Raw genomic sequence first — 18045 nt, 5'->3', positions numbered from 1 at the left:
CCACTGCAACTGTGGTTTGGCTGGACGGGAGAAGCCCGCCAGTTGGTAGTTAGGTTGTCCATTGTTTAGTTAGTGCCGGACAGGCAAGGATTTGTTTTATGTTTTATTTCCTTTTGCATTGCTTTCACCGTTAATAAACCTGACCCAGGGTCAGTTATACACGAATCCCCGCTCTGCGCCTGAGTTTCATGCTGAATGCACGTGACCTTTGACCCCAGCAAAGGCGATCCCAGAGTGTTTTATCACAGTACCTACCTGCACGCAACCTTCGATCGTCCCAAGATCTCCTTCTCTACACTCCCCTTATCTCTTCTTCCCACAATCGCATACAAGACTCCTCCCGTGCTTCCCTCAAACTCTGGAACTCCCTGCAGCAACACATCAGACTCTCACCATCAACGGAAACCTTCAAGAAGAACCTGAAGACCCATCTGTTCCGACAAGCCTACAGCCTGCAATGATCCTCGGTCTACTGAACCACAGCATGACCTGCTCTACCCTCTCCTACTGTATCCTCACCCATCCCTGTAGACTGTGAGCCCTCGCGGGCAGGGTCCCCTCTCCTTATGTACCTGTGTGTCCCTTGTCTTACACGTTTACTATACTTGTCTATATTTCCCCTTTTCACATGTAAAGCGCCATGGAATAAATGGCGCTATATAAATGCATAATAATAATAATAATAATAATAATATGCACAGAGTTGAAGCTCGGCTTTTGGAGTATGGCGACTTGCCCCATTGTATAGTCTCTGCTGGCGGTCTTTTCTCTCTTCCTAGGGCCACAGTTCCCTGCCAGCACTGTGGGACCACTGCTTGTCTATCTGTCCGGGCCCGTCTATCAGACTCCATTCTAATGTGCACCCTGGAGCCTTCATCAGCTTTCTCAGACTTCTTCTAAAACTATGAGGAAAGGGTCCCAGCAGGACTTGTTGATCGAAGTGTGCCAACCAAACGTGCAGCACTCTGGTTCAATACTGGCACCAAGCTTTCTGCAGTCAGAAAATGTGTAAGTAGGATAACAAAGCCACAAGGTGACACCTGCCAGGCACTGCTGCGACCACGTCATTATTTATGGGGCACATATTACACTACTGCAGTTTGTGGAAACTTCATGAACATCTGAAATTTACACAGTTGACCGCTAGATGGCAGCATGCGACAATTTGTGGAGGAGAAAGCCGCATTCTATCACTCCAATGACGAAGCCGCTTTGTCGCAAAGACTTCCGCTCATTCCAGGAAGTGACGTCACTCATGGGAAACGTCTCCTAGGCAACTACAGCAAGCTGCTTTCATCGTTAACGGAGCAGGTTTTCTGTGTCAGGTAAGAGCGCGCGCACACTGCCCGTTATCTCCGCGCAATGGCGGCTGTTTCTGATGAGAACTAGGATAGTATACGAGCAGGCTTTCTCTTATAGTGAAATGGAAACATTATTTCTCCATCATAATGACTGAGCTGTGCAGCTGCCGGGCTCCTCTCAGGACAAGCACTGCTGACCTCACACCAGACACCTGAACACCAGGCTCCTTCCACAGTGACCTCTGCCGCTCCGTTATCCGAGGTTGCTTAGTCTGCTCCTTGTAGGGTATGTGCCGGCCATAGATACTGGTGTTCCGGCCCTCTGCAGCCTGTTGTGTCCCTGCCCTCTGCCGCCTGTGTCCCTGCCCTCTGCAGCCTGTTGTGTCCCTGCCCTCTGCCGCCTGTTGTGTCCCTGCCCTCTGCCGCCTGTTGTGTCCCTGCCCTCTGCCGCCTGTTGTGTCCCTGCCCTCTGCCGCCTGTTGTGTCCCTGCCCTCTGCCGCCTGTTGTGTCCCTGCCCTCTGCCGCCTGTTGTGTCCCTGCCCTCTGCCGCCTGTTGTGTCCCTGCCCTCTGCCGCCTGTTGTGTCCCTGCCCTCTGCCGCCTGTGTCCCTGCCCTCTGCAGCCTGTTGTGTCCCTGCCCTCTGCCGCCTGTTGTGTCCCTGCCCTCTGCCGCCTGTTGTGTCCCTGCCCTCTGCCGCCTGTTGTGTCCCTGCCCTCTGCCGCCTGTTGTGTCCCTGCCCTCTGCAGCCTGTTGTGTCCCTGCCCTCTGCCGCCTGTTGTGTGCCTGCCCTCTGCCGCCTGTTGTGTCCCTGCCCTCTGCCGCCTGTTGTGTGCCTGCCCTCTGCCGCCTGTTGTGTCCCTGCCCTCTGCCGCCTGTTGTGTCCCTGCCCTCTGCCGCCTGTTGTGTCCCTGCCCTCTGCCGCCTGTTGTGTCCCTGCCCTCTGCCGCCTGTTGTGTCCCTGCCCTCTGCCGCCTGTTGTGTCCCTGCCCTCTGCCGCCTGTGTCCCTGCCCTCTGCAGCCTGTTGTGTCCCTGCCCTCTGCCGCCTGTTGTGTCCCTGCCCTCTGCCGCCTGTTGTGTCCCTGCCCTCTGCCGCCTGTTGTGTCCCTGCCCTCTGCCGCCTGTTGTGTCCCTGCCCTCTGCCGCCTGTTGTGTCCCTGCCCTCTGCCGCCTGTTGTGTCCCTGCCCTCTGCCGCCTGTTGTGTCCCTGCCCTCTGCCGCCTGTTGTGTCCCTGCCCTCTGCCGCCTGTTGTGTCCCTGCCCTCTGCCGCCTGTTGTGTCCCTGCCCTCTGCCGCCTGTTGTGTCCCTGCCGCCTGTTGTGTCCCTGCCGCCTGTTGTGTCCCTGCCGCCTGTTGTGTCCCTGCCCTCTGCCGCCTGTTGTGTCCCTGCCCTCTGCCGCCTGTGTGCCTTGTACATGTATGGAGTATGCTATGCTAATATTAGTAAGTGCAGAATCCACACAGAGCTGAGGTGGTGGCTCTCTGTGCCAGCGTCTTAGAAGGAACGTGTCTGTTAATTCATGATGCCCGGACCACAGACAGCATTAACCAGACTCTGCATTACCAGAAATCATGCTTTAAGGCCGGGTGCACGCGTTCAGGAATTGGCAGCGCTTTGGACGCAGCACATGTCCACTGCGTCCAAATCGCTGCAGGCTTTTGAACGCAGGGTAATCTGCATGTGCTCACTGAACCGTGTGGATTCACCGTGTCCAATACTTTGTACGGGTGAAGCTTTTCTTGCAGAAACTGGGGTCTCCGCAAGATAAATAGACATGCTTGAAAGATCCACCGCATGTGCGTCTCTGCGGGTGTGTGTGCACGCATAGTGGGCATAGGATTTCTTGAAATCCTATCCACTATGCTGTAACATCTTGACGCTGCGGATGTACGCAGTGTCCAACCCGCAGCATTTACTGATCATCTGCATATACCCTAAAAAACTTACTATATGGCAAAACATGATGAGTTGAATGACTTCCCCGCCCTGCTCCAGCTGACTGACAGGTTTCTCCCGTGTATGTACTTAGGTAGAGACCTGTCAATTATCTAATGTGGAGGTCAGAGGATGCCGGCCTGGGACGTCATTGGATTGGTCAGGTCTCTACAATGTGTGTACCTAAGTAGAGACACGTCAGTTATCTAGAGTGAGGGGCAAAGGATACCTGCCCGCATCATTGGATTGGTCAAGTCTTACCTTGCTAGAGACCTGTCATTCATCTAGAGTGGGGTTGTGGAGATGCCGGCCGGGGATGTCATTGGTTTGATCAGGTCTTTCCCATTTGTGTATTTATGTAAAGACCTGTCTTTTATCTAGAGTGGGGGGCGGAAGATGTCGGCCCGGGACACCATTGGATTGGTCACATCTATCTCATGTGTGTACTTTGATAGATGCCCGCCAATCATCTAGAGTGGGGGTCGGAGGATGCCGGACGGGGACATCATTGGATAGGTCGGGTCTCTCCCATGTGTGTAGTTGGGTAGAGAGAGACCTGTCAATCATCTAGTTTGGGGGTCGAGAGATACCGGCCTGGAACGTCATTTGATTGGTCAGGTCTTCTCCTATGTTCCTCTCCCAGAACATCCAACTGTTTTCTCTGAAACACAGCAGTATTTCAGAGAAAAACATATTTTGTTGAGTCGCACCCTCAGGCTCTGATTCATTTATTCTGACCTTGGTTCAGATACCTTGCATTTAATGACCAGTTCCCTTTAAAGTGTTTGTCTATGCATACTGTCCCAGTCTAGGACTTGTGTACGTTTCTTGCTGCTCACCAGATCGTTGCCTGCAGATGGTTTCAGTTTTCAGTAAGAGCCAGCTATGTATATCAGCCATGTTCTGGCAGTTTATCACATGGGTACAGAGGCAGTACCTGTGCTGCCACCACGATGTATGTGTCTTTCATGGAGCACTAATTGCCAAGTTCTCATGTTTGATGTAGATAATTCATGTAACATTAAGGGGTTAAAATCAAACCTTTTAGTAACTGTAGTAAGTATCTGACGTGCGTGCAGCCCCCTGATGACGTTCTGGTCCAGGAGGGGTGATAGACGCTGCAGAGAAGTGCTTGCAGCCATAGCCTCCTGTGACGTCCTGTTAGAGACTTCTCTCAAGTGAAACGTCACAGGAAATTAAGAAAAAAACTCATTTAGGGATTTGCAGAATAGTGAGAAGTATGGGCATTTTATAATAAAGCTAATTACAAAAGTGGCTAGGGTGTAAAGATGAGTATTTAGAAAGGACATTTTAGGTACTGGACCAACTCTTTAAATTCTCACCTGGTATGTAGTTACTGTGCAGCCAGTGTCTCGGCAGGCCCTAGTCGCTGAACTCTATGGAAACAAGGCGTAAACTATTTAAGATAAAACCTCTCGTGGTAGGATAGTGAAATAATTTTTTCATTCAATGTTTACATAGTGAAAAAGAATATAATTTGCACAAAGCACATTTATCAGGCGGAAAAATATCACCTGTACATAAATCATATAGTAAGGTCCCATCTAAATTTTCCAAAAATAAGTGTCTTCAGTATTTTAGCCCAAATATGTAGGTAATGTGCGCCTAAAAAGTGCACTAGTAAATATATAAAGATGACACTCTGAGGCGCGTTTCAGCTTTTTCCACGCACGCTCCCTTGGAAAAAGCTGAAATGCACGTCAGGGTGCCACGGCCTTTGGAGGTATGATACATCAAAGCCAGCAATAACTACTTTTAATTTCTCCCTGTGTCCCATCTTTATATACAGTGGGGAAAAAAAGTATTTAGCCAGTCAGCAATAGTGCAAGTTCCACCACTTAAAAAGATGAGAGGCGTCTGTAATTTACATCATAGGTAGACCTCAACTATGGGAGACAAACTGAGGAAAAAAAATCCAGAAAATCACATTGTCTGTTTTTTTTTCATTTTATTTGCATATTATGGTGGAAAATAAGTATTTGGTCAGAAACAAGCAATCAAGATTTCTGGCTCTCACAGACCTGTAACTTCTTCTTTAAGAGTCTCCTCTTTCCTCCACTCATTACCTGTAGTAATGGCACCTGTTTAAACTTGTTATCAGTATAAAAAGACACCTGTGCACACCCTCAAACAGTCTGACTCCAAACTCCACTATGGTGAAGACCAAAGAGCTGTCAAAGGACACCAGAAACAAAATTGTAGCCCTGCACCAGGCTGGGAAGACTGAATCTGCAATAGCCAACCAGCTTGGAGTGAAGAAATCAACTGTGGGAGCAATAATTAGAAAATGGAAGACATACAAGACCACTGATAATCTCCCTCGATCTGGTGCTCCACGCAAAATCCCACCCCGTGGGGTCAGAATGATCACAAGAACGGTGAGCAAAAATCCTAGAACCACGCGGGGGGACCTAGTGAATGAACTGCAGAGAGCTGGGACCAATGTAACAAGGCCTACCATAAGTAACACACTACGCCACCGTGGACTCAGATCCTGCAGTGCCAGACGTGTCCCACTGCTTATGCCTGTACGTGTCCGGGCCCGTCTGAAGTTTGCTAGAGAGCATTTGGATGATCCATAGGAGTTTTGGGAGAATGTCCTATGGTCTGATGAAACCAAACTGGAACTGTTTGGTAGAAACACAACTTGTCGTGTTTGGAGGAAAAAGAATACTGAGTTGCATCCATCAAACACCATACCTACTGTAAAGCATGGTGGTGGAAACATCATGCTTTGGGGCTGTTTCTCTGCAAAGGGGCCAGGATGACTGATCCGGGTACATGAAAGAATGAATGGGGCCATGTATCGTGAGATTTTGAGTGCAAACCTCCTTCCATCAGCAAGGGCATTGAAGATGAAACGTGGCTGGGTCTTTCAACATGACAATGATCCAAAGCACACCGCCAGGGCAACGAAGGAGTGGCTTCGTAAGAAGCATTTCAAGGTCCTGGAGTGGCCTAGCCAGTCTCCAGATCTCAACCCTATAGAAAACCTTTGGAGGGAGTTGAAAGTCCGTGTTGCCAAGCGAAAAGCCAAAAACATCACTGCTCTAGAGGAGATCTGCATGGAGGAATGGGCCAACATACCAACAACAGTGTGTGGCAACCTTGTGAAGACTTACAGAAAAAGTTTAACCTCTGTCATTGCCAACAAAGGATATATCACAAAGTATTGAGATGAAATTTTGTTTCTGACCAAATACTTATTTTCCACCATAATATGCAAATAAAATGAAAAAAAAACCAGACAATGTAATTTTCTGGATTTTTTTTCTCAGTTTGTCTCCCATAGTTGAGGTCTACCTATGATGTAAATTACAGACGCCTCTCATCTTTTTAAGTGGTGGAACTTGCACTATTGCTGACTGACTAAATACTTTTTTTCCCCACTGTATTTACTAGTGCACTTTTTAGATAAGATAAGATAAGATAATCCTTTAATCGTCCCACCATGGGGAAATTCAGAGCATTACAGCAGCAAGGCAGGAACAAGTACAGATACAGATGCATAAAGGCATTACATTGACAGTAGGTAGGTACATATACAAAAAAAAAAAAAATGCACATTACTTACATATGTGGGCTAAAATACTGAGGACACTTATTTTTGGGAAATTTAGCTGGGACCTTACTATATGATTTATACACAGGTGATATTTTTCCGCCTGTTAAATGTGCTTTGTGCAAATTATATTCTTTTTCACTATGTAAACATTCACTTATGCTCTATGGTCTTCAATAAGCCTGCTGTTTTGGCTATGTATGCACTTGCTAGCACTTTATATGTAGACTGTCTTATTATTTAGAGATTTTTTTCATATAAAAGAATTTTTTTGTGCAAAGTCCATTGTTTACATACTTATTATTATTATTTTTTGATTTCTGCAGCGTTCATTACCGACTTTTTTGCATTTTGTTGTCCCCATTTTTAAATTTATATGATTTTAAAAATATTGCTAAATAAAAATTCTTTGTATTTTATGGTATTGAAGCCTCTTCATCTCTTTTTTTTGATAGTTTTGCTTATTTTCATGCTGTCTAACTAAAGCAACCTAATAACTTAAAATACCTCTTTAAGACTTTCCCATAGACTTCAATTTAAAAAAAATGGATCCAGTTGTACCTGGCACTGAGCAGTCACCGTTCCTGCCAGTGATTCAGCTGCTCCATGTCAACAGAGCGTCTCTTCTGGGCTGCTCTGTTTACAAGACGTAACTTCCTATGTCATGCTGATTGACTGTCGGCTTCCTGCAGTTAGGCTTCAGGGAACTAGCTGGCTGTCAATCAGCATGACATCCCCAGTCTTACTTCTTAAACAGAGTAGAGTGGGTGAGAAGCCGCTTCATTGATGACGTGACGTAAGCGGAAGCTGCCGAATCGCCTGCTGCCTAAAAGGTCTTAGGCGTATTGTTAAAGATGTTGTCCACTACTTGGCCATCTTCTTCTCATACCCCTCGCTTTGCCCCGATAAAATAATAAAGCTTTTACTCACCTTCCATGCCGGCGCCGTTCCCACGGTGTTGGCACTTCGTTTCCCGTGGCTCCCATGCTGTTGTGACAAGACACGCCGGCGCCCAATCAGCAGTCGCACTTCTTTATGTTCGATTTGTTCGAAGGCGCCGGGACAGTGACGCCGGCGCTGGTTGGGTGCCAGCGTCACGTATCACAACAACGGCGGGAACCGCAACGGTGTCGGCATAGGAGGGGAGTATTGGCTTTACTATTTTATGGGTGTCTAAAATTTTGATCAAGAAGGGATTGTCCTAGTAGTGGACAACCCCTTTAAAGAAAAAATAGTTTTGGATAGCCACTTTATCAACATAAGATAATAGATAGACATGTACACCATATATCTCATGTCCCTGCCTTTGATGTGGGTTCACATGCCAAGTCAACATCTTTCCCAGCAGATGATGGCTGATTTAATTAGGCATCATGCGCCTTTAACATCCGTGGGTGGAGAAGAACTGCTAACCTGTTAAATCCCGCTCTCAGTCTCTCACAATGGCATTTAAAGGGAATCTGTCACCCTTTTTTTGGCCTTGCAGCTGCCGGCATAGACATCGGGGGCTTATCTACAGCATTCTGTAATGCTGTAGATAAGCCCCCGATGTAACCTGAAAGAGAAGAAAAACACGTTATATTATACTCACTGAGGTGGGCGGTCCGGTCCGATGGGTGTCGCCGTCCTGTCCGGCGCCTCCCTTCTTCATGCGATGTCCTCTTCTCCCGTCCTGTAATGGCTCCGGCGCAGGCGCATTGCTCTGCCCTGTTGAGGGTAGAGCAGAATTCTGCAGTGAGCAGGCGCCAGACCTGTCCCGACGCCTGCGCACTGCAGGACTCTGCTCTGCCCTCAACAGGGCAGAGCAATGCGCCTGCGCCGGAGCCATTACAGGACGGGAGAAGAGGACATCGCATGAAGAAGGGAGGCGCCAGACAGGACGGCGACACCCATCGGACCAGACCGCCCACCTCAGTGAGTATAACAGGGCAGAGCAATGCGCCAGAGCCATTACAGGACGGGAGAAGAGGACGTCATTGCATGAAGAAGGGAGGCGCCGGACGGGACGGCGACACCCATCGGACTGGACCGCCCACCTCGGTGAGTATAATATAACGTGTTTTTCTTCTCTTTCAGGTTACATCGGGTGATTATCTACAGCATTACAGAATGCTGTAGATAAGCCCCTGATGTCTATGCTGGCAGCTGCAAGGCCAAAAAAAGGGAGACAGATTCCCTTTAACATGGGCTGGTGGGGGGGAGGCATCATTCCACTCACCCATTGGCACGCCTGTGACGTGATTGTGGGGTGCCATTGGATGGTCATGACAGCTGAGAATCTGCTCAAGATCTTCGTGACAGCTACAATTCCCCTAACAAAATTAACTACAGTAAAAACTAAAAATAAAATGTTTTTAAAAATATGAAACAAATAAAAAAACACAAGTTTCAAATTTTTCCCAATTAAAAATACAACAACCAAAATGACACATTTTTTGTATTGCCTCTTTCCTGTGAAAATGTAAAGTTAATTAATCTGGTCAGTAAGCTGCTTAACGAGAAAAAAATCGAAACGCCGGAATTATTTTTTTGCCTTTGCAACACTGTAATAAAATGCAGTAAGAGATAATCAAAACTTTTTATGTACCCCAAAATGGTAGCAGTAAAAATGTCAGCTCAGGGCACAAAAAGTAAGCCCCCTAACAGCCCCATATTCCAAAAAAAGAAGCATTAGGCTATGTGCACACGCTGCGGATTGGTCTGTGGATTTTTCCGCTCGGATTTTGCAAAATCCGCATGTCAGAAGACCTGCGGTTTATCTGCAGATTAGCCTGCGGTTTTGCCCTGTGGTTTATCACCTCTACAATGGAGGAGATGGTAAACCGCAGCGGAATCTGCAGAAAGAATGACATGTCAATTCTTTCTGCGGATTGGAAACCGCAGCAAAAACCGCGCAGAAAATTCCGCACCGTGTGCACTGCGGTTTCCATTTTCCATAGGATATAATGGTACTGTACAACACAGCAGATTCTGCTGCGGAGCCGCAGGGCCAAATCCGCTGCGGATCCGCAGTGTGTGCACATACCCTTAAAGTTGAAAATGGCGATACAAGCAGAGTTCTTTTTTTATTTTATTTATTTATTTATTTTTTTTTACAAAGTTCCCAATTTTCTTTTATCACTTTAATTAAGCAAAAATTGTTTTGTATCTGTGTAATCATACTGACCTGGAGAATCATATTGCCAGGTCAGTTTTATATTGAACATGGTAAGTAAAAAAAACAAAACAAAAACAGTTGTGGAATTGCAACCGTTTTTCCAGTGCATCACATGATAACATGAATGATGTCATTAAAAAGTGCAACTCGTACCGCAAAAAAACAGACTCTCATAGTGCTATGTGGACAGAAAATAAAAAAATTGTGGATCTTGCAAAAAGAGGAGCAATAAGTGAAAATGAAAAAAACGGAAAATCGCCCTGGGGTGAAGGGGTTTAGGAAATTTAGAGCCCCACTCATATGAATGAATCCTGTACCATTTGTTTTATTTCCTTTTCTGTCATCCCAAATCGGATTCAAAACCGGAAGTATCTTCTGGACTTATGAACATAGCCTAAGGCTTTGTTGTCATCATCTTCGGAGCCTGCCTCAGGATGATATGCCGATGCATCCACTGGTAGGCTCAGATGAATTACTTTGGCTTCCAAAACTTGTACTATTTGGTATCCTTTGTGTTCTTTTCTTTTCTGCTATATGCCTTTGCATGGAATTGTCAGGCTATTATCCTACTTTGTACAGCAACAAATAAGTGACGTTGAACCTCCCAGATAAATCCTTACGGATACATTGGAGTATATGCCGGATATGGTTCAATCATGGGCTCTAAGGCCAAGTTCAGATAGCTGTATTAAAACTCCGGCCAGTCACGTCCTCTATAAATTGTGGGTGTATATGGCTCCGTCTGCATATTGGATAAGTACAGGAGCTTACTGCTATTTTCATGCTCTAGTCTGGTTCATAAATCGGACCAAAGTATAGTGCATCCTGCAAATTTTTTTTCCCTGTAGATTGTTGCACTGGCTAAATGGACGCACACGGACAGCACAATCCGTAAACACTCTCCTCTGACCGAGCCCTGAACGTGCGGGCATCAGAGGCTTAGAGAGATCCTGTTGGTTGAATCTGCTGATATTTGTCTTATTCGTCCTGTATCATACATTTATGACGCTGGGACGAGCGTATGGCTTGTCATGTGTCGCTGCTGTTATCAATGTGACTTCCATCAAATCTTAGTATTAGTACTGAGCCGTTATAATTATTTCATGTTCCAAAATAGTAGAAAAATATCTTTATTTTTACAGATTTAAATCTCGCTATTAAAAATGAGTGACCAACTCAAATTTATTGTGGAAAAATTGAACAAGGATCCCTTTAAGAAGAATTTGAACTTAATTACTTTTGATTCTCTGGAGCCAATGCAGTTGTTACAAGTCCTCAATGATGTTCTTGCAGTAATTGACCCAAAGGTAATGTGTATTATATTTATTTGGGCATATAACATCGATAATGTCTTATCTGTACTTAATCTAATTTCATGTGTATGTGATGGTAACCGGTATTATGGTGCTGTACTGTCCTAATTTTATATGACTGTGTTAAAAATTAAAGGTATATTCCTATAGTAAATATTTATGGTTTGTCACTGGCTCGCTCTTGTCATCTGCAACTCAAAAACATTTCTAGAATTCGACCTTTTCTTACTTTTGAGTCTGCAAAAACTCTTACTGTTTCTCTTATTCATTCTCGTCTCGACTATTGTAACTCTCTTCTAATCGGTCTCCCTCTTACCAAACTCTCCCCTCTCCAATCTGTCTTGAATGCTGCAGCCAGGATCATATTCCTCACCAATCGTTACACCGATGCTCTACCTTGTGCCAGTCATTACACTGGCTACCCATCCACTCCAGAATTCAGTATAAACTTATTACCCTCACCCACAAAGCCCTCCATGGCTCAGCACCACCCTACATCTCCTCCCTTGTTTCAGTCTACCACCCTACCCGCGCCCTCCGTTCTGCTGATGACCTCAGGTTAGCATCCTCAATAATCAGAACCTCCCACTCCCGTCTCCAAGACTTTACACGTGCCGCGCCAATTCTATGGAATGCACTTCCCAGGTCAATACGAGTAGTCCCCAATCCCTACAATTTTAAGCGTGCCCTGAAAACGCATTTATTCAGACTGGCCTACCGCCTCAACACATTAACCTAATCTATCCCTGTGTGGCACAGCCAAAAGTTTTACCATAACCAGGTTCCCCGCATCATTCTCCTACATGCTTTATGCATCCATTAGCCCTCTGTGTTTGTACTGTCACACACCTAACATTATGGCTGGTCCATACAATCAGGGCAACTGTTACCACCCACCTTTCGTGTCTACCTCTTTCCTCATAGACTGTAAGCTTGCGAGCAGGGCCCTCTTTCCTCTTGGTATCTGTTATAATCTACTGTATGTGATTATTGTTATGCTGTAATGTCTATTGTCTGTACAAATCCCCTCCGAAATGTAAAGTGCCCCAGAATATGTCGGCGCTATAGAAATAACATTTATTATTATTATGTTTGTCCACTGGATGTTCTCTCAATGGCTGGTAGGTGTGGGTCCCTCTCAAGCACTTATGTGACATACTCTTATTTATAACACAGACATGTATCTTGAGATAAACTTTCTCCTATAAAGGTGTTGATTTGCAATACATTGTTAAACAGTTTTTCGCAGGATCACAAGTTATTCCCTTTCTGTAGGATATGCTGTTCATTGGAGGTCTGACTTCTGTATCTCCCATGGATCCTGAGAATGGGCCTCTGCAGAAATCCAACTTGAATTCAATGGAAGGTGCACAAACTCTGCAGCTCCAATTGCTGCTGTAAGATGCAGGTGCTGGCTGTATAATTCAAGATAAAGCTTAGGATGACTAGGAGTCCCAGCTGTAGGACCCCCAGCAATCACCAAATAAATCCATGGCTGGACTAGTAATGAAATTTAGCCCTGGCATTTGAAAGCTCACGAGTCCATGCTTCCTTTTTTTACCCGCTTCCCCAGATAGTGATCTGTATTGCAAATATGACTTTGCCTGACTTTGGAGGAAATCAATATTTATTGCAAGACCAATATTTCCAATAATATTGCTCTATATGGGTAAATAATACCACCCTACTATGATTACATAATCTCACAACATAGTGACAGTATCATGCCACCATACTGAACATTAACAGACATCACTGTCCCATTATTACCATCAGTACTACAAGGCTGTGTGCCCACGTAAGTGTTTTTTCCTAGTTTTTTAACCGTTTTTACCGGCAAAAACGTTTAAAAATCGCTCAAAAGAAGCATCCCATTCATTTCTTTTTGTGCATATTGATGCGTTTTTTTCCGCGAAAAAAACGCTTTGCGGTAAAAAGCGCAGCATGCTCATTAATTTTGCGAAAGGTCCACGTTTTTAGCTATTTTCTATGTGTCTGGGGACGCGCGGAAAAAACGCATCAAAAACACGTTTTTTTCTAGGAAGGAGTCCGGTTTTCATGCAGAAATTTTCTGCATACGTGGTCACAAAGCCTAATGTATGACAAATAATTCCACCTGATATTTATTACCAGCACATACAGGAGTGACAATACCAACATACTGATCAATAACAATACCTACTGGTATTAAAACTGATTTTACCACCATGCAATGACATTGTAATAGACATATCAGTTCTACTTTTCTGAAAATAACATTTGTGCATACTGCACAGATAAATCCATTGATCATCAGTGACGTTCTTCTACTTTCCTTTTTCTTTTCATTCTCCCAGACCTCCATTACCACTTCTTCCATTCATAACTCATCTCTGAAAAATAGAACACCGACATCTTTTGCTTATCCCTTTTCCAACCCCCTCCTTACATTCCGCCATATGTACACAAACCATTTAGTGATATAATCTGTACCCTAGATAGTAAGGGTATGTGCACACTCTGCGGATTCTGCTGCGTTTCCGCAGCGTTTTTGGCTCTGCAGAAACGCAGCAGATTCTGCTGCGTTGTACAGTATCTTTATTTCCTATGGAAATAAAAAAAAGCTGTGCACATGCTGCGTTTTTTTCCGCGCGGTTTTGCTGCGGTTTACAATCCGCAGCATGTCAATTGTTTGGTGCAGAAACTCTGCGGTTTTACACCTCATCCATTATGAGGTGTAAAACCGCAGGGAAAAAACGCAGAAAAAACGCAGATAATCCGCAGATAATCCGCAGAAAAACCGCAGCACTTTGTCCTGCGGTTTTCTCTACAAAATCCGCAGAGACTAAAAACTACGTGGGAACATACCCTAATAATACACCCACTTTGCCCTGTGGCTCTTTATAATAGTAGTCATAATGTCCTACTGTGCCTGAACTTTATAGTTATACAACTCCTTGCACTAATAAGGTTTCCATGTACCTCCTCCTAATGCCCTCCAATATATCTCCTTACAATAATAATGCCCTCCAATATATCTCCTTACAATAATAATGCCCTCCAATATATCTCCTTACAATAATAATGCCCTCCAATATATCTCCTTACAATAATAATGCCCTCCAATATATCTCCTTACAATAATAATGCCCTCCAATATATCTCCTTACAATAATAATGCCCTCCAATATATCTCCTTACAATAATAATGCCCTCCAATATATCTCCTTACAATAATAATGCCCTTCAATATATCTCCTTACAATAATAATGCCCTCCAATATATCTCCTTACAATAATAATGCCCTCCAATATATCTCCTTACAATAATAATGCCCTCCAATATATCTCCTTACAATAATAATGCCCTCCTGTGTATCTCCTTATTATAATTATGCCTGCTTTATAATAACAATGTCCTCACGTGTATCTCCTTATAATAATTATGTCCGCTTTATTCCAATAGTGCCCTCCCGCTTATTATTATAATTATGTCCTCCTGTGTCTCTTTATAATAATGTCCCCTTGTATTGTAATAATGCCACCCAATGTGCCTCCTTAGAATAATGCCCCTATTGTTCTTCCTTACCATAATGTCCCCCACCCTTATTGTGCCTTGTTATATTATAATGCTCCCCCATTGGGCCTCTATCATTCTGCCCCCCCCCCCCCGATTGTGCCACTAGAGCAAATGAGAGTTCCATATATGCTGTCCATGTTCCTAATCGTAGAAGCGTAAAAAAACCCTGTAGAATTAAAGACTGTTTTCTTGTCCTGTACTAAATATCTAAAGTGATGACATTCTCCAGTGATGTCAATGTGAAAAAGTTCTTAATCTGCATTTGATTTGTATCAATCCTTAGCTGATTAACTGAAGCTAACTATTACCAAATATGTTGCTATGTTCTCATATATAAACCCATAAACATATTAAAGAGGTTGTCCACTACATTCCATAATGCCCTCATTGATTTAATCCTTGTAAATAAGTATTTTTGTAAATACACCTTGTTGTCTTCTGTGCCTGTGACCGTGTGTATCAGTGACCGCTCCCTCAGTATGACGTGACCCCGGCTGCAGCCGCCGCTGACATCCGCTGATGTCATGTTACGTTCGGGATCTCCTCCATTCCCCCAGGTGTGACTCAGTCACGTGCACCCCTCCTCATTAACTGGGCTGTGGGCGGTGTTTCACCGCAGATCACCGCCCAGTATCCAGCACGCCCTTTCTTCCTTTCCTCTGCTTTCATTAGCCACAAGTGCACCCTGGATACTGGGTGGTGACGTATAGTGAAACTCCGCCCACAGCCCAGTCAACCAGGAGTGGTGCGCGCGACTGGGTCACGCCCGGGGGAATTGAAGAGGTCCAGAACTTGACGTGATGTCAGCGGCGGCTGCAGCTGGGGTCACGTGATGCCGAGTTAGTGGTCAGCAATAGCGCCACTCACAGGCACAGTAATTACAAAATTCTTTACAAGGTCTAAATCAGTGGGGGCATTACAAAATGTAGTGGACAACCTCTTTAAGTCATTAGATCGACAAATATAATAAAAATTAATATATTTTATTAATAAATATATGATATACAAAATGACATGAAATTGATGAATAAAAAAATGAGGTCCACAATGAAGACTCAAACAAGAGGAAAGAATAACACCAGATAGTAATAGTTAATCAGAGATAATGAACATATGAAATAGACAATGTCATGATTCCAATGAATTAATACCGTATTGTTCTGACTATAAGATGCACCGGACCATGAGACGCACCTAGGTTTTAGAGGAGCAAATTAGGAAAAAAATTGAAGCAAAAAATGTGGTCAATTCTGTACTTAATATCCCCTGTCCTGGTATATATGGTCCCATCATCCCCATCCTGATACCCTTTCCCCCCTCATCCCTATCCTTGTGTATGGCCCCCTTAACCCTATCCTGGTTTGAATGGCCCTCATCCCCATCATGATTTTCATGGTTCCCTGATCCCTAGCCTGGTATGCATGTCCCCCTTATCTCTAGCCTGGTAGGCATGACTTCCTCATCCCTACGCTAGTATGCAGAACCCCCTCCATAACCTGGTATTACTGGTCCCCATACTGTTCCTGGTATGCATGGCCCCATCCTTATCCTTGTATGATTGGCCCTCACCCCCATCCTGGTATGCATGGCCCCCATCAGAAAACATATAAAAACCCAAAACATTACACTTACCTTCCCGGCGCTGCCTCGCAGCGTCCTGCTCCGTTGCCAGCGGCTGCTTTATGCTTGTAAGCAGTGCATGGCAGGGACGTCATGCGCTGCTTGCAACCCGAAGGGCAGCTTCCGGAATACTCACTGCTCTGCACCCCAGGACTCCCATGGGCGTAGAGTGAGGTGAATATTCATTCTTCTTTAGTAGCAAGGACACGTGACCGCCGACAGCTGCAGGAACACTCCAGCTGACACCATGTGCGCTACTGAAGAGCAATGAATACTCACTGCTCTCTGCGCACACAGTCCCATCGTGCAGAGCAGTGAGTATTCCGGCAGCTGCCCAGGACGCTGCGAGGGAGCTCCGGAAAGGTAAGTTTAATGGTTTGTTTTTTTCATGTTTTCTGATGGGGGTTGGGGGCCAATCATACCAGGATAAGGATGGGGCCATGCATACCAGGACGAGGATGGGGTCCAATCATACCAGGATGCTAAAGATAAATGAATATTCATTGCCCTCCACGCCCATGGTCTTGGAATGCAATGAATATTCATTTCTCTTTAGCAGCGGGCACAGGAGTTAGCAGCAGCAGCTGGCTCCTGCCTTATGACCCGTTGCTTCTCCGATGCCGCTCTCCCACCTCCCCACCACAGCCAGAGCCAGTACATCCAGACTATAAGACGCACCCTCCATTTTCCTCCACATTTTGGAGGAAAATGTGCATCTTATAGTCCGAAAAATACGGTATATATGAGAAGCATCAATGAGTAAAGGAAGTAGTAAGGACTTTCCACCAAATTTTACAGGTTGAACTAAATACATAATGTAATAGTGGCTGCAGAGCGGCATAAAACATTTTTGTTTTTTAATTTTGCTTCTCTGTTATGGAGATATTAGCAATAAAATTATTTGGCACCTAATCAGTTAACTTTTGTTAAAGGGGTTGTCCACTACTTTATATTAACCCCCCAATGTATCCCCCCGGGGCCCCCAATGAATTTTGTAAATACCTTATGTTGCCTATACTGTCTGTGAGCAGCGCTATCCGTGGCCACTCACAGGCAGCACGTGACCCAGCACTGACGTCACGACAAGTGAGGCATGACTCACTGCTGGGTCACCGCAGTGGCTGCTGGGTTGTGGGCGGGGTTACCGCCCGCTTTCTCAATGATTGGGCGCATGGTGGATGTCGGGTGTGATGCGGGGGGGGATAACCCCGCCCACAGCCTGGCAGCCAGCGCGGAAGGAGGAAGAAGGACCTCCGGCTGCTACCAGCACTTGATGGGACTTCAGCGGAAGCAATAGCCGGCTGCAGCCGGGGATCACGTGCTGCCTGTGAGCGGCCAACGATAGCGCCGCTCACAGGCAGTATAGGCAACATGAGGTATTTACAAAATTCATTAGGGGCCTCGGGGGGGATACATTGAGCGGTAAATTTAAAGTAGTGGACAACCCCTTTAAGTCCAAATGGGTGTTATCTGATAGCAACTCATACAAGGAGAAGTACATGCCTCCAGTGAAAAGTATCTAATGACATCCGCTTGGCACTAAAGGGTTGTCCAGCCTTAACCGCTGTGCTTCACGC

The 18045-nt window shown here is 45.3% G+C and overlaps 1 protein-coding gene across 3 annotated transcripts in view; it reads left to right on the top strand.

Annotated features, from left to right (window-relative positions):
- The first annotated feature begins 1184 nt into the window (after positions 1 to 1184).
- IFT81 (intraflagellar transport 81) overlaps positions 1185 to 18045 on the top strand; it is a 282490-nt gene continuing 265629 nt past the window's right edge. For 2 of the 3 annotated variants that reach the window (XM_073585958.1, XM_073585960.1), the window contains exons 1-2: positions 1185 to 1325; positions 11119 to 11283. In XM_073585958.1, the coding sequence (XP_073442059.1) occupies positions 11140 to 11283 (144 nt within the window). In that variant the 5' untranslated portion in view covers positions 1185 to 1325; positions 11119 to 11139. Of the gene's footprint in view, positions 1326 to 1419; positions 1588 to 11118; positions 11284 to 18045 lie in introns of those variants that run through there. The other variant, XM_073585959.1, reaches the window with a different exon arrangement.

This window comes from Dendrobates tinctorius, unplaced genomic scaffold (genome assembly GCF_039654945.1).
Source record: "Dendrobates tinctorius isolate UK_male_01 unplaced genomic scaffold, ASM3965494v1 ptg000090l, whole genome shotgun sequence".
Classification (NCBI taxonomy): domain Eukaryota; kingdom Metazoa; phylum Chordata; class Amphibia; order Anura; family Dendrobatidae; genus Dendrobates; species Dendrobates tinctorius.
Note: the sequence above shows the minus strand (reverse complement) of the source record. Positions and strands in the feature narration are given on the sequence as shown.